Source organism: Ammodytes marinus, assembly GCF_949987685.1.
Source record: "Ammodytes marinus genome assembly, chromosome: 9".
In the NCBI taxonomy this organism is placed as follows: Eukaryota; Metazoa; Chordata; class Actinopteri; order Uranoscopiformes; family Ammodytidae; genus Ammodytes; species Ammodytes marinus.
Window position 1 is genome coordinate 21,981,532 of NC_137213.1, and position 24,411 is coordinate 22,005,942.

The 24,411-nt window shown below is 42.1% G+C and overlaps 1 protein-coding gene across 2 annotated transcripts in view; it reads right to left on the reverse strand.

Annotated features, from left to right (window-relative positions):
* Positions 1–523: 523 nt before the first annotated feature.
* LOC307255219 (glypican-5-like) overlaps positions 524–24,411 on the reverse strand; it is a 105,720-nt gene continuing 81,832 nt past the window's right edge. Inside the window, exons 8-9 of one of the 2 annotated variants that reach the window (XM_080033868.1) lie at positions 21,100–21,241; positions 524–2,988 (exon numbers count right to left, since the gene is read on the reverse strand). In XM_080033868.1, the coding sequence (XP_079889994.1) occupies positions 2,801–2,988; positions 21,100–21,241 (330 nt within the window). In that variant the 3' untranslated portion in view covers positions 524–2,800. The remainder of the gene's footprint in view (positions 2,989–21,099; positions 21,242–24,411) is intronic. The other variant, XM_080033869.1, reaches the window with a different exon arrangement.

Here is a 24,411-nt window from a genome sequence, read left to right on the forward strand (position 1 = left end):
ACCGCTGTCTCTTCAATAACTTGGAAAAACACAGTAACCAACCATGTGTGTTTGGTTATTAAAAGTCACTAGACCAGGAGGGGGTTTAAGTACATGTTACCTTAAGTGATTTTGTATTTCATCAATAGAGATATTGTGGCTTTAACGCATCTGTATTGTAAGACCGCCGCCCGGGGGGGGGAGGGGGGCCTACAAAACCTCTCAGCCCCAGGGCCTAGTGGCAGGTAAAAGCAGCCCTGATCACTGGGTGTTCATAAGGTGGCCTACTCACTGTGCCTTGATTGGTGTCAACATAGAAAAACAAAAATGTAATTATTATGGTTGATTAGACCTCCTCTCATGTTGAAGTAGTGTGGTTCTATACTCAGAATTAATAAGGTGGAGATGTGGAGAATGCCAATCAAGCACAGTCCGTACAAGCCCAAATAGTTGAAGACTAATCAGTAAAAAAATGTGGGTGAGTGTGCCATAGATGTTAAGTGCTGTTTAATCATTTATATTTTCCAAGCAAATGTCTGTTGGTAATCAATGCCCATTGTGACAGACATTCTGTAATGAGAGCCTTTTCAGAGCAGAAACAAGCAAACAAAAGGCAGAGACCCTTTACTAGAGCTCAGTTACACTGTATCATATACTGATACAATAGAGGAAATGAGACACAAAACAAATGACAACGTGACTTAAAATATGTACATTTATACACATGCAAGGGCAAAGGGCTGTTAGTGATCTGTGTGGGTGCAATGCAATGAACACAATGACAGTTGGAAACAAAACATACGCGGAGGAAATCATATGAACTGAACAAATATGGTTACAGTTAACATGTGACACATCTAAACTGGCAAAACTTTATGTAGCCATAGTCATCTCTATTATCCATTAACTGCAGGGCCTTAATGTATACTTGTATTTGCATATAATTAAGCAGGCCATCCACTTATAGGCAGAGACAATTACTTTGCATTGGGGAGAGGAGTTGTTTACTATAAAGGCTAAATGATGGTAAGAGGTATTTGATTGCACATAGACTCGTGTAAGGGTACAGACCTATTTAGCTTAGATGCTGTATGTGTAGCTTTTTAGGAATTATCAGGTGTAATGCCATATTTGCATAGCATTAACCATACATTCATCCTCATTCAACGAGGTACTAGCACTATGTAAACCACCCACATCTACACTATAGAGAAAACATGTTGTATACCGAGGAAGCCATCATTTGAGTCAGTACTGATCAGTCAAACAAAGACGGATTTGCTTTTACTCTGTTGGAATTTGAAGGAATGGTATATGCTTAAGAGTTGGAGATGAGATATTACTGCTTATTTAGGCAAAAAAACGTATATGATAAATCCATAAAGGACGGACTTAGACAATGGCTACCACTGTACCGGATTAGGCAATAGATGCACCCAACTTTGTATAAAACGTCCAACAAGGTTTTAATTGAATTTGAATTGTGTTTGAATCTGCATGTGTTGGATCAGCAGCTCCCCTTACTATCCCTTTGTTCCAAACCATCATTTGAGAGAGGAAGATCAAACCTGACTTCGAGACCTCATCAGCGATATGTGATAGAAAAGGCAATAGATGAGTTATTGTTGAGGCCTCTTGAAGAAGGGGCTGATCATCAGATTATAAAAAAATGTCATAACTTGGGTAGGTTGTACATGCATTCATGTGCATTTCAACAAGCAAACACACAAAACAGAATGCACAATAAACATTAGTAAAATCAACAATGTACAGACTTTGTTCGAACGTCCAACATGTGTCCATTTATGTCAAAGGCTTGAGTTGCAAAAAAAGATGTACATTCCTGCTTTATTTGTCGCAGAAATGAAACCTCTGTAGGTTTGTTTTTATGTGGAATTGTTTCCTATGAGGAATGGAGCAGACAAGCACAGTCCATTCATAGCTAAAGGAAAAGAAAAGAATAAACCCCATTCTGCTCAGTCAGTTAAGAGCTTATTGTTGAATCAGAACTTCACACACTCCCATCTAATCTTTCCACCTATATACAGTTACATACTATACACACCTAGTTTGTCTGCACAATGTATTTAGCCGTGCAAGTGTGCCCGTGCTCTTACCTGTGAACTCATTACATTCTAATCCCTGCCAAGGTACACACAGTCATTAGAGTATATCAAATCTGCTCTTTGTGGGCCAGGCAACTGGGATTGATCTATCATGCATTCCTTAATCCTCAAAACGAGTTGAAATTTCAAATGAATTCCCCCTGCCTTGCTGGCAAATGTGTGCAGTGGCTGTGATGAGTTTTATTTTTAACCTGGAAGTTTTAAGTAAAAACCAGCCGCAAAAAAAGAAAAAGAAAACGTGATTAGGTACGATATATGTGTCGGCATTTTTTAAAGCAAAAAATCAGAACGCTGCAGTCCCGTTCTGAACCACAAAGGCTGGGGCGCTGTGTTGGTGTTTGAATACACACAAACATCTAGCCCCATAACAGTCTAGAAGGAGAAGCAGCAGGCCTAGTCATTGTAGATGAGCGTGCGTGCATTGGGATTAGCTTGTGCAAAGACCCCACATTGGGTCTGCAAGATCCCACAGTCTAGTCTCATGTGTCATACAACATTGTCCTCTTCTCTTTCAGACCTGTTCCGTGTTTTACATTTTTTATGTTTCCATCATTACCATCCATCCATGTACGTTGAGGACAGGAGTAAGGATACTATGCCTGACATGTATATGATATGAGTGTCTTGAGTGCATGTATGTGGTTCCTAAAAGGGGACAATGGTTTGGGCGTGGGGATCCACAGAGGGAGCTTTCATCAGAACAGGGTCCACTGCAAGCAAAGTGCAGCAAAGAGCAGTGTGAGGCTCCAGGGTCGTGCCCAGCTTGTAGAAGGCGAGCCCCCTCTGACCTTCACTGAAGGGGGCTTGGAAGGGTTCTCGTGTGGGCCATCACCTCCAGGCCGTTTCCCAAAAGGCTTGGCTTCACTGGACGTTTCTGTGTGGGCTGTTAAGAGACAGAAACGGATAGCAAGGGAGAGAGAGATAGAGATAGAGAGAAGGGAACAGAGAAACAGACAGAGATAAATGTGCTGGCTCATCATGGTAATCATTGTAATTTACTTCAATGTTCACAGTCCTCTGGGCCTGTAAAATTGTGTATTAAGGCCTCATCATCATCAAATCACCATTCCCATAATCTAATTGCAAGGGTTTTCAAAAACAATCACGCATACAATTGATGTTAGATTATGCCTGTTACAGATATATTGGGTTCATACGGGCATAGGACGTTGCACAGCTGTGGCTGTTTAAAGGTGGAGTCAGCGATTCTGGAGAAGGCTTGTTGTCACAATCACACTTTTTATTTTTTATATATATTTTTTTTGGCATTTTCAAGCTTTATTAGATATTACAGAGTTGAAATGGGGAGACAGAGAGAGAGAGGGGGGATGACATGCAGTAAAGGTCCACGGGTCGGATTCGAACCCGCGACCACTGCAACGAAGGCCGGAGCCAATATGGTACGCGCTCTATCCACTACGCCACCGGAGCGCCCATTGTCACAATCACTTTGTCAAAATCAGTCAATATATCCTTTAGAATCCACCACCTGTCACTACTGTGTGTGTGGGCTGAAAACAATATATGGTGTTTAAACGCAGCCTAGCCTCTGTTAAAAAGTATGTAAACAAAGGGTATGTAAACAACGGGGGCCAAACCTAGCAACATGTCCGTTTACAGAGCCTAGGCTGTGTATTAACACCGGATATTTTTGTCCGGTGCACACACAGCACGGAGGTAGCGTATCGTGAGTAGATTCAATGATTTAAACAACAATTGATTTTGACATCAAGCTTTCTCCAGAATCCCTGACTCCACTTTTAAGTAGAGATTTTCTGCCTCCTGGGACATTGTGAAATAAAGAATGTACTCCCACGGCCGTCGTCACACACACACACACACACACACACACACACACACACACACACACACACACACACACACACACACACACACACACACACACACACACACACACACACACACACACACACACACACACACACACACACACACACACACACACACAAATCACTAACACTCACAACACACACACGTCATGATAGAGGACTGACTGGGTATCTACTCTCCAGTAGCAGATGATGGGCATGCTTCACTGGGTAGTTACAGTCACACAGAAATCAATCAGGGTAATGAGGCTAGAGCAGACATTAAGCAGCCATTATATCAAAGTCCCTGCAAACACACATAAGGTTACACACAAACATTTGACTGCTGACATTGGTGGTATCCCAGCTTTCCTTAAAGAGGACTTAACTCATGTCTCTAACATTGAAATGGATTCCTTCTGCTTATTACCCATCATTCTTTTTTCCACTCTTCTTCATGGCTCATAGCCCAGACCCAACCCAGCTGCCCCTGTAGTACGTACATCAATTGAATAAAAGGAGATGACCATCTTATCATGGCTAAGTTATCACACACTCCCAGTTATCAGTTATATATTTGAGTTAACATTAACCCCTGGGCCTGAACACGCCCCTCCAGCTGATCAATGAGAATTGATTTTAGATTTAGCATAATTTCTGTATATGCCGTGATTTTGCTGTAAATGTATTTTGTTTTGGCTTTCTGCAACAGGCTTTTTCATTTGCAGCAAGTTTCTAATGTAAATGTTTAAGCGTTGTAGCGCGGCCACAGTAGTACTGTGTGGTGTAAGGCTGGTCAAAAGCCCTAGATAGGGAGGAGGTAAAGGCAAGGGGAGATAATGCAGAAATAAACAAAATAAGACACAGGTGAAGGATAGAATTATTGTTATGAAATAAAGTATGCTATTTATCAGAGTGCTGACAGTGCCAAAGACCAAAATGTCTCTTTGAGCTGTCACAGGCAAGGTTTGCAGTGATTCCCATTGAGGTGTGTTTAACTTATCCGTTTAGAATTCAGTTGTCTAATTAAATACAGTTACAGCCTTCTCTGTGTGGTGGCTTGGCTGTCGAGCCACTTGACAGTCAAGGAATGTGTTAAGTTATCAGACATTACAGCCATATAAAGTGTGCAGATTTATAGCACCCCATGAAAGAGCGTTGGATACCTAACTAAATCACTTCCTCACTGACAATAAATAACCAAATGCATTGCACTTTTTAGGCTGTCATCCAAGAATAATATAATTGTCCTGTCACACCTGGCCGGCTCAAAAGTGTAAATCTAAATACATTGCTTTGTTGAACTGAGAAGTTCAATCCACTCATCCCTACTATGCACATGGGTTTGTAAGCGTGCATGTGTATGCATGTGTGTTAAAGGATAGTCGGGCCTCTAGAGAGGGAAGTGTTTCCCGTGCCAATGGTTTTTGTTGTTCCAGTAGACAATAGACAAAGGCATCAGTTATCCCAAATCAGATAGCCGTTATTGTTTGGATGGAAATGGGCTGCATCTCATCAGGGAGCTGTCAGAAAACAGCATTTGCATCACAACAGTAATACTACTCCACATCAGGCTATAACCAACTGGCTAATTAATGGAGTAGGTCTTTGCCAGAAACAACCAATTACAGCATAGACAAAAAGTACTGCCAACTAGTTAAAGCGTCTTTTTAATTTTAGCTAGGCATTTTGGAATGAATGGTATAGGAATGCTTTGTGAACTTTGAAATCAAATCCAATCAGATGACAACAAAGAAAGGTCACCAGCCAAGAGGGACATGAAAATGTCAAAATAAACACAAAAAAAACCCAAATAAATATTTGTGTATTTCATATTATGTCTAATTTCATTTAGATCCCTATCAAACTTGCAACTGATGTGGCAAATTGTTTCATAAATAATCCAAAACTCACACTACACTAGACTATACGTGCCCTTAATAATTATGCTGAGCTCATTAGACCGGGGAAAAGACTCGTAAAAGAGATTATGTATCCGGGGGCGCCCTTAGCTCAGTTGGTAGGGCGTCCCCCCCACCCCCCAGCAGCAGACCCGGGTTCGATTCCCGCCCGCGGTCGTTCTCTGCATGTCACTCCCCTCTCTGCTCCATTTCACCTCTGTCTTTTCACACTATCAATAAAGCATGAAAAATGCAAAAAAATATATCTTAAAAAAAAAGAGAGAGATTATGTATCCAAACTAGAAAATGTTGCAGCAATGAGATAATGAGACAATGAGACAGAGGACACGGCTGGGGAAATGTACGCCTGAAGTGTTCTCTTGTGTAACTGTTGTGACCTGGATCCAAATAAGTGAATGAAATTTGGAGGATGGATGTATTAGAGTTTAAAATGTGTTTCCAAAACTGTTTGTTGTAAATTGATAAAGATATAGAAACTCCTCAGATGACATTGTTGGCAAAACAGTCAGTGGGAAGCAAGTCTTGGAAGCAAATCAAAGGGTGCAGTACTCCGAAAACAAAGCTCTGGCAGTGACGGTTGCAGTAAATCTGTACAAAATAGTTATCATTTATATAGTGAAATGTCATTATGCATTGTATCATATTTATCTTGGAGAGATTACTTTGCAACAGTACATCTTTAAACAATTATCTACTTTTTATTTTGGCAGATTTACCACGACAAGCGTGAAACTTTCTTAGGGACGAGGAAGAAAATTTTTTTTTCGGCCAGCAAACTCAACACACACACACACACACACACACACACACACACACACACACACACACACACACACACACACACACACACACACACACACACACACACACACACACACACACACACACACACACACACACACACACACACACACACACACACACACACACACACACACACACACACACACACACACTTGTCAAGCAAGTTGTAGTTAGGGCCCGAGCACCAAATACGGTGCGAAGCCCTATTGAAATGCAAAGGATTTTTATTCTTCTTCTTTATTATTTTTAGTCATTTTTGGCACTTTTCACCCCCTTCCCGTCATGCATAACTTGAAAATGTGTTGCGTACCCATCAGACCTGCAAAAAATTGCAACTTATCGTTGTTAAACGGCGCCCCCTATGGCCACAAACAGTTTTTCAGGAAATGCATGCTCAAAAATTGGGCTAGAAGCCTGAAATTGAAACATGTATTGGCCCGAGGCGCACCTAAATGCAATTTTATGTTCTGGGCCAAACGCAACAGGAAGTCGGCCATTTTGGATTTAGTGCCTAAATTCGCCTTATTACAAATTTTCACGCATTGACAAACTCGTCCTAGAGTTTTTACGCCAGGAACGTCGAACCACATCTCAAATACTCAAGACGCTTGCCCGATGTTAAATTGCGGAAATATTTCAAAATTTCCATAGTCCCAGGGAGCTATTGGGGGTCAAAGTTGACGTAAACATCATAAATAACGCACCTCATGAAACTTTAATTCATCATAACTCAGGCTGTGTTACACCTAGATGCACAATATTTCATATAGCAATGTACAATCCCAAGACAAACAAAAAAGCCTCTTGAAGCCCCACCCCAAAATCAACAGGAAGACTTTTAATTTGAAATGTTCGCCAAAAAAAACAGGAAGTTGGCCTAACTCCACCATACTCTGTCATCTTCTCCAAATGTGTTATGGTTAATGACACCCAAGGCCTGAGGAAGCCCAAACACTAATATTCATAGAAAGTGAGAGTACAACCTGTCAAAACGCCTTCGCCGTAGCTTGGCGTCTTCGCCAGTAAACAGGAAGTAGCTGTTACTCCACTATACTCTGTCTGATCTTCTCAACATTTGATTGGCTTAATGAGACCCAAGGCCTGAGTAAGCCCACACAATAATATTAAGAAAAAGTGAGAGCGCCAACTGCTGGGTCAAGTAAATATTGCATGCTAGTTAATTACCTTCAAGTCCTACACACTTGATCAAATCAACCTCAAAGCAGCTCAGGGAGGTCTAGAGACAACGATAACACGGGAAGCCGGTTCTATCGGCTCCATGGCCTTCGCAGTTTCTCAGCGTCATCGCCACGAAACAGGAAGTCACTGTAATTTCGCTCTGCACTGTCCCATGTGCTCCAGGCCCCCAGGATGCTGCCTTCTCCGAGCAGCCAGCATGGACTAGTGGCCAACCCATTGGTACTGCATGCTGTGAATGGGAGCTTATTTTCATGGTAGCCCTAAGGCAGATTTCCCCGTCCACACCAATACAAGCGGCGAACAAGATTGTGTCGCCGCAAAAATTTTCTGGATATCAATCATAGGCTCAAACTTATCTTGAGACCATATACTATTAAAACTGAAGTTTTTTCATTTCAAAACGCCACATAAAGCGTTTTATTAGCCCAACGGCTTTTAACAGCTTTCAGTTTGTTTTCGAGGGAGGAGGAGGGAGAGGCACGTCATACACTTGGGCGTGCCAGGGCTTACTTGAAAGCAATATGGCAGCTTCCTTGTTGCTTCTCTGCGCCTGAGCAGCTTTCATAGGAATGAATGGGCGCCATTTTTCAATACGGTGTCCATTTCTTTATATGTCCATGATGTGCTCCAAACTTCACCTGCCTGGTAAGAGCCCAGGCCTGAGGACTTCCTCGCATCCGTATCAAGCGCGTCGCGGCAACTTCCACACTTCCGGTGACAGGTATTACTGTGCCGCGTGCTCCGAAGAGGAGGAGACTGCGGCGCGTTCTCTCACGCGGCCAACCGGAGCGCCGAGGCCGGCCGGCCGGGCAGGACGGCGTCCAGCACGGAGGTGCGAGGGCCCGGTCATCACTGCTCGCAGTTTTAATTTTGATTGAACTTATTCTATGTGAATTTTATTATTTAACTATTTGGTCCACATAATGTATTTTTTTTAATGACATGGCATATACTGTATGTCGGATCTCTATTTCTTGAGAAAAACTGACTAGCGATAATTACTGACATCACAATGTAGAAATGTAATGAGACGACAGCATTTACATAATTAATGACAATATTTCTTAGATGATGATTAGCCTGGAAATCCAGACCCATATCTAGAACGATATAGGGTCTGGCCTTGATCAATGGACCTTCCCAACTCAAGGGGCAGAACCAATGCGTGCATTTCAATGACCACTACATGCAAATGGATAGCACTACAACCAATCAGAGCAATGAACAAGGTGACATATTAAGCCCTGTTCGTTTAGCGAACAGCGGGGTTAACTGGTAAGTTAAACTCTGCGGTGGTCGGTCGGCAAAACAGAACATTCCTCTTTCTTGCTACTGAAAGATTTGAGTGCCGAGTGTCGAGGCCAAAGCTGTCTCAAACTCAAACTACATATCCGCAGCCATCTCTGTTTACTATCACGGCTTCAGCAGCGCATGCAAAGCACTGACGTCATCCTGTTACGTCCGCCTCAGATCCCCATACATGGGGCTCTGGCCCGCCCATATCAGATAGAACCAATTGAAACGTAGCTCAGAATTTTCTGACATTTTTAATGAGCTTCAATGGATCGTGCTTAGAACTGGTGCAGCAAATTTAATTTGCCAGCGGCAGGTCTGGATTTCCAGGCTAGACGATGATAGCATTTGAAAAAGAAGAGGTTTTATCAATATCGATAGGTCACTCAAAAAAGGCAACAAAGTGAGATACAAGGACATGTAAACCATGAGGGCAGACGGATAATGGAATGTGATGCTGTTGTCGTCATAATAAGACAATTTTAGCAGATAAACTGTGCTTCATAAGCTGGCTCATATGTAAATCCCCCAAATATGGGGGGGGGGGGGAGCAAGGCAGAAAAAAACAGAGGGTGGAGGAGGGAGTGAAATATGACGCAGCGGGTTAGAAAGAGTTTTCAGTATGAGGATGAAGCTCCATCCGCCACTCTTATCCCTCTCATTATTGGGAAACCTCAAGGAAGGCTATACAATAGCACATCAACATGCTTCTTCCATTACAGCAACAGGCAATGACATATGTTCCCCACCACCAGTAAAATACAAATGTGAGTCGATCGGTAAAAAGCTCTATAAATAGGCAATGAACAGTGACAGAGAAAAACAAAAACAGGTTGAAAAGGAAGTGTGAGACACAAATAGAGCTGTAGTGTTGCACAGACCTTAATGTCTGTGGAAAAGTGTGTTAAAATGCACATGTATCAACTGTATATGTGTGTGTGAGTTGGGTCTTATACTATATAAAGAATGGGTTGTGGTAGCCTTTCATTTGTCATTAAAGCATGCAGTAGACAATGGGTCATGGATCGGATGGGGGATTACTTTGTACAGCTTAACATCCAACACTGTGATACATAGTGACTGTGTCCCATGATGACTGCACATACATCACAAGAAAGCAACACAGCTCAACCCCAAGCCAGTAGCTTGTTAAAGAGGGATGTTCTGTGTCTTCCGCCATGATGACCCCTGTGAGTTGGCTAAGTGTGTGAGAAATGGTTTCACCGTGTCCTTTGCCGCTAATGCATCTCCAGATGGGCAGTTTGTGTGTTTTAGAGGGAGCCTCCATTTCCCACTGGCCAAGGAGCAACAACAGCTGCTTCTAACAAGCCTGGCCCCAGCACTGAAGAAGAGGTGGACCTCAAGGCTCTAGCCAAGAGGAAGAAGGTATGGGAGGGGAGGGAGAGAGAGAGAGAGGAAGGGAGGAATAAGGGTTGGAAGGTGAGTGGAAGGAATAACAAATGCCTCGGTCGGTCATTTCTTTGGTTCTCTCTGGGCAACCATGTCACTTTTCTACTGCCGCTCTCCTCCCTCTCTGTCTCTCTATCGTCTTCTTCTTCCTCTTTTCTTTTTGTGTGTTTCTTTTGGCTTGCCAGCACACGGCCACCGCTGCCACACAGATTAAATCCTCAAACAGATGCAGAGGGAATAGGAGAACTGTTCTCAAACAGTCCTCTCTCTGTCTCCAACTGATAAGATTCGGTCTCCCTTTTTCCCCAGTGCGTCCTACATACTGCAGACAAGAATACACAGACATAATGAACACTCACAACACACACAATAAGCATACACCACACATATGCACGCACGCGCGCACACACACACACACACACACACACACACACACACACACACACACACACACACACACACACACACACACACACACACACACACACACACACACACACACACACACACACACACACACACACACACACACACACACACACACACACACACACACACACACACACACACACACAGGCAGTACTTAAGCAGCATGGCAAGGAGTTTGAGGGAAGAATCAAATGAGTTAACACAGGCAACTATACGGTCAATACATGTTTTGTTTGTGTGTGTGTGTGTGTCTGTGTGTGATTGTGCGTGACTCCCCTGTTGTGCAAGCATGCATCGGATTGTGTGAACACTAGTTGCAAAGCTGTAATCCAATGAGGAATGGTGCTACTGTACTGTTTACTGGGGCTTAGCAATTTGTCACACTATATGCTATCGAGATGACAAGGCAGCTTTTCTTGACTCAACATTGACTTGCAGCTATTACAAACACATACAGTATGTTGTATATAATTAAATTGTGTTTTTTTGTGTCTATTTCACTTAGGTAAAATATGCCCATAATTGTGCTTTATCATCTAAGTCAAATTACAGTGTAACCTACTGCTGTTCAATGTAATTTAACCATGCACAGAAGTTAAATATGGTAAATAGGAGACTTTGGCCTCTTTATCCCAGGCTTTTAAAGCACAGTGGCAGCTTTCACTCCTCTGACCGCACTGTACATTTCTAAAGATGGTCAGAAGGTTGATATTTGATTTATGGTGAGAGAGTGGTGGAGGTGGGTGGAGGTCTGCAACTTGCTGCTCCTCTCTTTCATTCTCACCCTCTACCTCTCCCTAGGCCCACAGCCCCTGCCTTGACCTTGGAGGTATTCTGCCTGCTAAGCAGTTGATGGAAGACGGATGCAGAGGGGGGGTTGTAAAGCAGCTAATGGGCCTGGGTTTTGACAAGGCCACTGGACATGCCTCACGGCCATGTTTCATTAGGAGAGGTGACCTTTGACACATTTTTTTTACCACTCACACAGGCAGACACATAAATGTAAGCATGAACACACACGGAAAGATTTACGCAACACACGTGTTGCATGTTTAAAGCTAGTATTGAGACGATGGGTGATTAGCGAGTCACCCCACTCTGCAGTGTGTGCTTGGCTCCAGCATAAGTTGAAGACTTTTAACTCAGAGACAACAGAAGTAGGCCACAGTTTATCGAACTGTTCCAGTGAAGGCTCTGCTTAACAGCGGAATAATGACACTGTAGATGTTCTAGATCAATCCCTATTTGTTGTAAAACAAGATCTTTAGGTTATAGCCAATCAGTCTTTGAATTATAAAAAAAAACTCACATTCTATGACTCCGCACAGGCGATAGCCAAAGTTGGAAGGATTATGTTTTTGGATTGTCCTTCTGACCGTGCCATTCTTGTGATAGATATATCTCATGAACGCTTTGAGGGGTTTTCTTTAAACGTTGCACAAATGTCCACTCTGACTCCAGGATGAACTGATTAGATTGTAGAGGTCATTAATCAAAAGTCAAGGCATTGTGACCTCGTGAACGCTATCTCTCAGGAACGCTTAGTGGGGTTTTTGTCAAATTTGGAACAATGAAATCCGTTAGCCAATTAAGTCATTAAAATGGACAGATCATTTTCCTAAGCTACAATCTAATTGGTGACCTTTGCCTGTTATTTGCTCGGTCTCTCGGTTTCCCAAGGGAAGAGAGAGAAGTGACAAATATTTGTTACAATGTCCCCCTTCTCCCTTCTGGTAGAAGAATATCTTCCAAACATGTGTTTTATACACTCATGCCACTTAGGTAGATGGAGATAAGCTGGGGGCTGGCCCTCATTTGGGATTCAACAATTCAGAAAATTCTGATGTATAGAGAACTTGATACTATACATCTATCCAATGGCCCTTTTTCCTCCTTGGTTGCAACATTATTGTCATTTTCGCACAATAGGAACATGGATTTTATGTTCACAACGAGTAGTAAGTGCAAGTCTCTTTTTGTTCTTGGGTAAAGCCAGCTTTACTAAGACACGGACACAGCTATCAGTCTGGCCGTGATCAGACCTTTGGACACCAATACAAGAGCGTTGCTGCTCTTGGTGGCTATGGATCATGGGTGTCCTGACATTGTTTGGTACAGCTGGAGAATGCGGGGTTCACTGTTTTTCTTTTTTATAAGGATTCTCTTTCCCTGTCTCACAGGTTTCCTCAGGTTGGGGTATGTGTAGAAAGTGAGGATGCATTCACAAAGTTCAACGCTGGCCATCCATCTCCTTGCTGTTTTTGTCCACGACTCAGTCTTTATGTGGTGCCATGTCAGACAGGGCCTCTCGTCCCCTCAAACTAATCTCCCTATTCCCTATTTTAAGTCACACACTGAATGTGTGAGCATACACAAAACCGACACAAACTTATTTCTCTGGGAACTGTCCCTTTTGGTTCACAGGCAACTTATATAGGGAATCCGGAAGTGTACAGGGTCTCTGGCAGGTCACTCAGGGGGCTATAGAAGCTAAAAAACAGGGGCACCAGTGAGGTACACATATTAGCGTACGGCTAACCTAGCAACGAGCATAGCAGCATGGCAACTCCAGAGCAGGGATCAGCGCAATGGAATCTGCCCGGTGTGATTCTTGGCTGTACCAGACTATTAGGCTCGTTGGCAAGATTAAGATTTACTCCCTTACACACACACAAAAACACATACACACGAAATAAATAGGCAAAGGAGGCCCTGGGAGGACAGTGACCTCCACCAGTCAAAGAGACAGATTGTAAAGAGGAGAAAGCAGTCTTTATGCAACAGAGAAGTTAAAGGCCCCCAGTGCGACTCCTCAATCTCTCACACGGATGCCAAAACACATTCCAAACCAGTATAGTAAATATAATACCGTTGTTACCAGTACACACATGCCTAACAGAACACCTGCATAAACTTAAAAACACCAGATGCCTCATAGCCTTGGCAGGTGCCAGGCAGTCCTTGAAGACAGGCAAGCATGAAGGATGCAGAAATAAATTCCCATCCATTTTGTGTTGCTTTCTCACTCCAGCACACATGCAGGCATACACTTCATCTCCATCCATTATAGTCAAGTGCACATCAGGAAGGCACTCGAGAGACACTGTCACCGTGTGTGTGTCTCTCCTGACATAACATTTCACACATGGTTCCCTGCTCCCCGCCCACTGGAATCAGTCAAGCAGTGAAGTTACAGTAAGCCTCAAGATGCAAGCTTTCACCTGTCCTGACACTGCTCCTCTCTTTATGATATTGTGTGTGCAGTGTGTGTTGCCATGATTATGGGGAAACACATGACCCGTTCAACCCTTCAGAGCTTGCTGTTGATGTACAAGTAACACTAAGGGCTGTAGGGGCTAAGATGGGAAACAAGGGCGGAGTGAGTGTAAGCTGTCGTTAGGGTTTTACCTGCTCCGTGACTAAAAAGTTAGATACAGAGAATAGAATGCAGCTTTATGTTCTTCCATGTGAGCACTCTCCTCCTCTGAATTAAAATGACTAGTGAGACTTACCTTTTCAACTTCAAAGTGTGTTCATATGTGTGGGTAAGGGGGAAAAAAGCTCTGCTGTGATGTTATAAATGTTTGATTTTGTGGGGGTGATTCAAATACTTTGATGTACACTCTTGGTTACATAACTGACTGCAGTTTCAGAGTCAAATGACTTGAGAACGGTGCACTAAGTATGCTGTCTGTGGCCCTTTCTATCTGATCTGTAATCAGCTGGAGCAGTGAGAGGTCAGACTCCTTTCCAGCCCAAAGGCCTGACTGTCTGTTACAGGTTCAGCTCTAATTGCCACATCAATTATGGATAAGGGAGAAGGGCTTTGTCGCTCTTGTGGTCAATAGGATAGGCCTTTAATGAAGTGAAGTCTCGCATACACATACAGTACATGAAGCGTTGCATAGACTCCACTGCAGGTAGTCGATAAAAAAAATTGGCTCAGTGCTACTGACCTGCATAGTCCAACCTCTCATGCAACGCTAATGCACACCTGTCATCCAAGACAGATACTCAGCAAAAAAAAAGTTAGCATCTTTTGAATTAGACATTAAATTACCTGCCTAAATAGGAAAATCCCAGTCCAAGCCATGCATGCATGCTGTCCCTCCTTCTCCCCACACCTACTATGTATTTCCCCCTGCATACCAGGCTGAGCTGAGACAAAGAGGATCAGACTCATCCCTGCTTATCCTTTCTACTGTATTTTTCAATATTAATGGAATGTCTGCCTTTATTTGCTCAGTGCTGTGTTACTTCAGGAATGCCACTTTCTGTGTTGCTAGCCAGATCAGGGCTCCAGGCAAGTAAAAAAAAAGTCAAGGGGGTCACTCACGCAGCACCATCACATCCCCACTCTACCCATTCCAAGCCCCCAGCATAGAGAACCCTGGGTATATATGGTTATTAATAAAGCAGCCCAAATAAAGTGGCCGCTGCTGTAGGTCTGTCTGTTAGTGTGTGTAGCCAGTAACAAACTATTTCCACAAAAACATTGAGTAAATATGGTTCCACTGAGGACTAAAAAGGTTTAGTCTAAGCCTGACTAGGGGCCAGGGTGGAAGGATGGTGTGCTAGAGTGTTTTTGCGTATATTGCAATTCAAGTCAATCTTCATTGAGTATACAGCTTTCAATAAAGATCACCATCTTTAACTGTCTTTAAAACGCCAATATACTGCTTGGAAACCTGCACATGCCGTAAGGATTTCTTGTTATATTAGTGAATATCATTCCCTTCTGTGGTGCTGTCGTTAAGACTTTTATGTGGCTATGGTATCAGAGCACTTAGTCCCCAGCATTCCTTGTTCCTCTGCTAGAAACTTCATAGCAACCATAAAAAAATCCGAATTCTATGTATCATTTTCACTAACTTCCGAGGTAGTAAATCCCACCACTTCCTTTAGTATATACTGTAGTAGTATAATCTGTTGTTGCCACACCAGAGATGCCAACCGGGGTCCCAAAGGTGTGCTGGAGAGGATCAATCATAAAGGCCTATAACTGATACTGCTTAGAAAGGAAATGATGATGCTGGCTAATGAGAACCATTCTCCTCTGATGACCGCACACCTAGGGAGCACTTCCAGCTAATACGCTCTCAGAGTGCCATAAAACCACAGGGCAAGCTATGCCAAGCTAGGAAGAATAAGGAGACTGCAGAAAGGAAAGGTGGAATGGAGTATGAGGGGCATATTGGGGCAGCAAAAAAATGGTTGACATGTTTTTCACAAATGCTGATGTGTACTATAGAAATCTGCATTATTAAAATACCAGAATATCTGTCCAGTAGTTTTAGTTTAAGAGTAGATTAGCCTAAAGTAGTATCCCTCTTATTGTTCTTACGCCAGTTTCATTTCATAGGAAATGATAATGAATTTTCTCACATTCAAGTCCAGTACTGAGAAAATGATGCAATGAATGACAAAAACAAAAGCCGATGACTCTGCATATCTGAGTAAAAAACCTGACTCATTCCAAGTGCCATCCGCAAAGCAGACCATCTTCCTGCCAAAGCGAAAAGCCATCTCTTATCCTCTTGTTTCTCCTTGTCCAACCATACTGTGCCCTGCAGAGCTCTCTCTCAGTCCCTTGAGCTCCAGATGAAAGGCTAAGGGGAAATGGCAGTCCTACTGGTAATATCCGCACTGGGGCACAGCCACTACATCTGCTGGCCAGCCGGCCTCTATACGCACGCCAGTCCCAAGGGGCCCAGGCTCAGTCCCAGCCAGACCTAGGATGGGGAGATCAAGGGGTGGATTGGTTCCTACCCAGTCCTGGTATAGAACACAAGCACCAAATCCCCACACCCATCCTCCTAAAACCCCCTCTCTCACGGTAGATTGAATCATACGTTTGTATGTCTTCTATGAACTTTAGCCCTTAAAGCTATAGTGCGTAAATTTTGTTTCCCCCCCATGAGGATTTCTGTGGAATTACAACAACACTGTCGGCACATGAGGTAAGCCTTCGGTGATCGCGCATTGGATTCTATACCTTCTACTGTACATCCAGGTGTTTTCTTAGCAGTAGAATCAACAACTGAAACATTTCTTGGGCGCTTCTTGGGATTTTTCTGAGCTCCTGCACAGGGGGTGACACCAGTTTGTAAAAACTACCATACTGAGAAATTCAGAGAGAGTTTTGTGGAGCTGATATGCTTAATCAACTTTGTGTCAACTCCTTTGGCGATGACTTGATATTCATTTATATGAAAAAGTTATGTACTTTTACTTATTTACTGTATCCTCATTACCTGTACTGCCATGCCTCTCTCACATTTGTACTACAACATCACATCATAGAGCTCTGTGATATTACTCCTCCATTATCGTAACTGTCTCAAAACCTTTTTTCTTTCCCCTTCCCCTCTGGCCGATCTCTCTCACACTCAAAAACGTGCAACATCACAAGCACCCTCTTTCCCCCCTATTTTAAGTTATTTTTTAAAACATGAAAGGCAGGTGAGGGCTGGGTGCAGGGCAACAGCAGGCTATTGTGGGCTTTGGGGCCGATCCAGTGTAATCCTGCTAACACTGGTGTAGGTTGGCCATATCCGTTCATTTCAGGAATGTGTTTTTCCTGCAAGGGCGAACAGCTGTTGCACACCTTTATGGCCTTATAGGCTTTGGAGAGGAGTTCTCTTCATGCCTTTGACATTCAGGTACAAACATACTTGCAACTCCAAAGAACCCCACGCGGTCGACATGTCAAAGTTGAATCCCTGGATCAAGGCTAGGTTCAAGGTCATTATCTATATATATTACTATGCAGTCTTTTGAACATTTAAGTGGTGGAAGCGAGATCCCTTCAGTTGTATACAGCTGCCGTGGTTAGCAAAATCTTAATCTGCCTATAACACTGGACACTGATAGATGGGGAGCACAAATGTTGCTCTGCTGCCCTTCCGCCTTATATTCAAAATCTGCTGATTGGAGCCCTTCTCATGCCATACAGACCCACCTGCTCGCTATGGCTTTGAATGAGTGTTTGTGTGTGTGCATTGATCCTTCTGTTCACATATTGCAGAAACACACTGATCCACTCCTACATCTTTAGATCTTCTCATATTTAGATCATTATTTTATTCGACAGAATGACAAGGCAAAACACAATTTCCAATGGCTTCATGCTAATAGACAGGTTTAGCTACTAAACTTCACAGTATGTGGGCGATGCTGGGGGTGTCTTCACGTTTTGATGAACTCACTATTGTTTCCAGACAGATGGTGTTTGTTACCAAATGAGAATTGTACTTCCATGGCTGTTAAGATTCACACATTTTTTTGCTGCACAGCCCCCCTGGTTGGATCAAGAGAGTGTTTATCCATTTAGCATTCTCTTCTCCTCATCTGAGATGAATAACTTGCTCTCTCTACTTTTCACACCTTTGTCAGACAGATTGCCCAAACAGAAACACAAACAACGCTAAACTGCATAATACAAAAGTTATGTGGGAGAGACTTTTCTTTTAATATACCAAATTCCATCCTAAGCTCTTGTAAGATTTGGTCAATTAAAAGCTAAACTAAAAGCAAACTTGTACTGTGTATTATCCTGCACTTATACCATCTCTTGTCCCTCCTCTGTTTTTGCAGATCTGCACAAAAGGCAAGAGGAGAAAAGGCTGAACCTATACTCTGCCAGAATCTCAGACAAGGCTGCTGGACTCATCGAAGACGACAGACAAAACAAGTACTGTTCTATCTTTTGATGCACAGACATTTGGAGCCTCCTCTCTCTCTTCCTAATTGAGATATAGTGAGCTAATGTGCCACCGTGGGTATTTTACAGATTAATACGTTAATGAGCTGTAGCTACAAAATGAATAGCTCCCTTGGAAGGAGCAGCCGTCAGTGTTCCCGGGCTAATACAGTTAATAAGCCATAGTCACGCCACAAGATGTACCACAGAGGAGGCTCTCATACTGTAGCTGCCGGGGGAGAAGGATGCTTTGCTTCACTAAAGATTCAATGATTTATTCTCCTGTTCATGGCTGTGGTCACGGTAGTTGGTACATGACCAGCCCCTGTTTAGTTGGCACACAAAGTACACTAGTATGTCTCCAGGCAAGAGGAGCAGAATCTGAACCAAGATCAAGCAGGCATGATATCATGCAATCGGATTGGACTTTCACATGTTGCTTTCCCATAGTTTCTCTTTTTTCTTTTGTATTTTTGACATTCTTTATTATCAAATAGTGACATTTCGCTACACATTAATAGCTCGGTTCAATGGTTGCCTACAGCCCTTTCCATTTTCCAAACACTGATCTCAGATCTGTAGTATGCACAATAGAAGCATTTCTATTTGCAATCCTAAACAAACGTTCAGTATGCAGGAGGCCTAATGCATAATAAACTAAAACAAGGAAATCCTTTAGCAGTTGCCAGAGTTGACGTTTGGAATGCTTAATAACAGTTTTACCAATATGTGTGAAGTCATGACTGAATGAGGTACATACAAATCAAATGAAGTCAACATTTTCTAACACCATCTGGTGATAAACCATTTTAACTATGCTAATCAATAGAACAAAAAACTGGACCCAAAGCTGGTCACTCAGCATGCAACTGAAAAATGAAATCAGAGAATGCCTATTATTAGCATAGCCGTTATCAACCGAAATGCTTCAAAAAATGCCAAAAAACAGAACTTATACCCACAGCAGAGTTCAAAGCTAGGTTAGATTGGCTTGTGTAATGAACAATGTGCCAGAAAACATGTTGCGCATGTGTCACATGTTGCCCAGATCTTACAATCATTAGCCAGAGAAGCAAATCACTAATAGTCAGAGGTGTCTTATAAGTGGGCAAGGGCAGTAAAGACAGTTTGTTTTCATGATAACCAATAGGCAAATCACCTTTCGAAGCAGCAAGATTGTGTAACTGAATGAAGAATATTCTTTTGAAAGCCAAAGGACAGTTATACACACAGTATAACGTCTCACAGGATATATGGATTTATATCATGATCACAGGGTTTTATTTCTATATCACAGTGGTTTTGATTGATTACTCCCTGCTGTTGTGATACTACTGCTGTAAGAGCTTGAAGAAAGGCTGCCATGTTTTATCCACATCGCAAACAAGGAGCAGAGCAGAAAGGGCCTGTCCAGAGCTGTGTGTAACTGGGACTGTAATGGCTATTGATATAGGTTTATTGAAACCCTTTGGTTAAACAACCGACCAGAGGTTGCCTTAGTTGCGCTGATAGCACAAGAAGCCACACTGCCGTTATCATATGTTGTATGCTTACTTAGACTTCATTTGGCAAATACAGTATGTTCAGCCCGTCTTCATTGTGTTTGCCTGTGTGCTTGCTTGGATGTCTCAGAACACAGTATCTCCTTATGGCCTATTTACCAGACACAATTTGGCCTTAACTTTTATTCTTAATCTGACCCCTGCTGCTATTGTTTGTGTGATGAGTGCATGTTGCTCCATATTCCTCTCTACACCCTCGATGCTGGTAAGACAATGCTTAACATCAGACTCCGTTGTTTTACTTTGAAGGCAGAAAAAACAACAACATGATAATTAGGGATGATTAACAAGAAGCTTCTGCAGTAGATCAAATGGGATGCCATGCCAAGCCCCAACACTCACTGTGTTGTGTGTGTGAATGTGTGTGTACAATGTGTGTGCGCTCACAAAAGTAAACTGACTTGTTGTCTGAAAATGTGAAGAACCTTCTGCGCCGCCACCTTTGCTGTAGCCTCAAAGAGACGCAGTAGGTGAGGATGACAAGTTAATTTCCCTTTCTATGTAGTAGCTTAATGAAACAGTGCTATGGTCTTAAAATGTAAGCTATGGTCATAATATCCCCCCCACCTCTTTTTTAAAATCGGAGTTGTCAGTCCGGTAAGTAGATTGCAGCCATATCGGACCTCGATACCGATATTGGATTGGCCCCGTCCCTAGTATGATCATCGCATAAATGGGTGTGGACGGTGGGTCATAAAAAGAGGAGGCTCATGATATTAAGTGAAAGAAACTGTCACAAGAATACTTGCAACAATATTGTAATCTGCTAAATGATAGAGAAAAAGGGGATTTGTGTGCATATGCGATTGTGTGTGCATGTGGAGGGGGACATGCATAACTTACAGATCTTGTCTTGACCGTCTCCTGAGGCTTGACATCCATCTTCATCATCACAGTCTGTGGTGCTGCCCTCATCGGTTTCCCCACTGCCCAGCTCATCCCAGGCCTCCATCTGGCCCAGTTTCGGAAACCTCTCCTGAGTCTCCTGAACCACAGATAATATCATTAATATCAAGTTAATTACACACTGGCTAATGTATATTATTAGTTTTACCATCTTTACCAGACCCATACCCTGTAGGTCAATCCATAGGCAGCAACCTAATGACTACGGGAAAACCAAATTATGCTCACACTGGTCTTCAACTCCTCTTCAGTTTCAATCAAAAATGCTTATGTGAAACACTTTTTCACAAATCAAGTTCTAGATATTGCAACCAATAAGTGATAAAGTGTTTCCAAGTCATTTCCTTAGTACCCTGTATCCCTTCTCTTGTCCTGACGTATCACTCACTTTTAAGTTTAGCACGTAAATAATAGATGAAACATATTGTAGCATCCTGGGAGAACAGCATAGCAGTGTGGGTGGTGTAAAGTGAAGGCGCTGGGTGGAAAGATGACGCATTGAATTTAATTTAAAAAATATTTTAAGAGGAACATTGATTAAAATCACTTTTTCCTTTAGAGAGCAACATCTAGATTTTTCGGATTATTTCAATAACGGATAGAACTGGTATCGTTTACAAGAAACAAAAAAAAATTACTTAAAGTCAATACTGTAACACTATCTTTTAGGACAACAATTTATTTGCATGGCTATCACAATGTCAAACATATGCCAATATCTATTGACATCTGTTAATTTTTCAGCACCAAAGAAATGCAACACTATAATACTTTTTAGGTGACACTTTACGATAAGGGTACAATGATTAACAGTAAATAACTGCTTAGTTAATGCATAATAAGCATACACTAACCATTCACTCACAGTTATCCTGAGTCAATAATATTAATTAAGCATTAGTTAACTGTAGTTAATGTTTAACCAAGTATTTACTAACTGTTAATAACTAAGCATCAGTTAATGCTTAATAAGCATAAACTACACATGAACTAAGTGTTGATAGCATTTACTAATCATTAAATAATACTTTATTAGTGTACCCTTATTGTAAAGAGTTTTTACTCATCACATACTTTCAGTAGATTATTACATATTTCTGTAAGGACTGCATTAAGATTACTTAACTTTATTGATTTGATAGAATAGATAAATTGCATTTTCAGTGATCAACACCTGACAACCATTTACCATTTTACTGGTAGCTCAGTTCTGCATTAAGACTTTCTCAGCCTGAAGCGTGAAGCACTACTCTTTATGATGTTCCTCCCTCTCAGCACTGGGCCAGCTAATTGGACCACCTGCTGGCCTTTCCTGCTGTCCACTTTCATCATGGTGGTCTTTGTTACATCACACCATGTCTGACAAGAAGCTCTCCTGACACCACAACAAATGAGCCTTTGGAGTGTGAGTGTAAGAAAGTGCCATGAATACCAGCTTAGTGGAACGTGTGGAGCTATTGACCATGCTTAAGGTTATATACAGTATACGTGAGACTCACACATTTGTGTGTATTGTGTCACCCTCAAACACAATCAAATATTCATGAGAACGCTGACTAAATCAATCCCAGTACACAGCTGACCTTCGCATGGGGGAAACACCTACTAAATACATGTTGAGAGGTGGGTGTGAAGAATGGGATGACTAATGTCCTTGCCATTGACTCCTGACTCTTGTCTGTCACTCAACACACCTGACAGCAAAGGTGACCTTGAACCAGTTGTCTCCTAAGCAACTACAAGCCCAGAAGCAGCATTTCATAAATGAATACTACGGCTTACAATGAAAAGCTAAATGTAAGGCACAATCCTGAAACAAGACTGTGAGTCTACAGCTATGTTGGAAGTTATTTGAGGCTCTGTACTTAATCAAAGTGTTGCTTTGATCTTAGTGTTAACAACAGCATGCTAACATCCGCACAGTGACAATGTAAACATGTTGTTGTTTATAGCAGGTACAATGGAGACCTTGTTAGCATCTTAGTTTAGCGTCTTTGAATGATGATGTTTGATAAAGCTTAGGTTTTTAAAGCATTTGATCATAAACCAAAATATTGGACACATTGAAATGACCTAAATATGAGACTAAATTAGAAGTCAGGGGTGCGCCATAGTCATTAGGACACATCATCTGGGGACTTCAAATATCTGTATCAAATATAATGTCAATCCATCCTTTAGTAAAAAAAAATATAGTCTGAGGATCACCAAAGTCATACAGATTCATCCTATGGGAACCAAAAGGCAATTCATGAAGTCACTGATGAGATATTTCAGTGAAGACTTGAATGAGAATTATATAAAGAATGCAGATGCCCAGACAGTCATGGCCTTAATCTGACAAGTATGAAAGAGAAAACTAATGAACCCACGCAAAAGCTGACGAATAGATGTTTTGATCGTCGGCATTCATTCTGCAGCAGCTCAACTGGTTTCAAATTCCTCAGAATAGAAAACATATTGCTATGCTGTGTGTCTTTCCTACCAGAGACGTGATTACTCTTGTCTGCTGGGAAGAGTTGAAGAGGAGACTAAAAACATTTTGACACTAGAGGGTACTTTTGATATTGTTACATATAACATTCATTACGAATCCCATTTTGACGCAACATAAATGTGGCCCCTCATTCTCACTCAGGCCTGAGTGGGTGAAAAGACTGCTACAGTGAAATAAATCATGTACAACCATAACACAAGATCAGGCTTCATGAAATTCAAGTGCGCCCTTCAGGGGTAGCAGGTAAAACATAACACTTGTGCTCACTACACAAGTGAAAGCCATTGACAATAGATAGGGTGGCTCAGTTTTTACAGATGGTACAAGAGGAGTTATTTGACAAAATGTGAACTACATTACAAACTGGCTAAAGTTGCATAGTTTATGGTTATGTATTGGCTCACATTACAACCTGGTGGAAGGCTCTTTATGTTTCCTGTACTTGTTCCACTTGTGTCAAGGCTCCAACGTAATACACTGTGTTAAAATAAACTTTGGTTAGGGGACTCATGTCAGGAGACAAAATAAAATTCCTTTTTCATATGTGGCGCTATGTAGCTGCGTTACTGGTTTATATACATTTTGTCAGTAGCGTGTTGGTGGCTTCGCTGTTTTCTGATCAAATTGCTTTTAAGTAGCTCAGCTCCTTTATTGATCGGGTAGTGTGTTAGCATCCACAAAAGCATTGGTGAATTAAACTGCTAAGGATGAGTTAGTGATGCCACCGCCTTTAAAAAAAAAAAAATGTATAA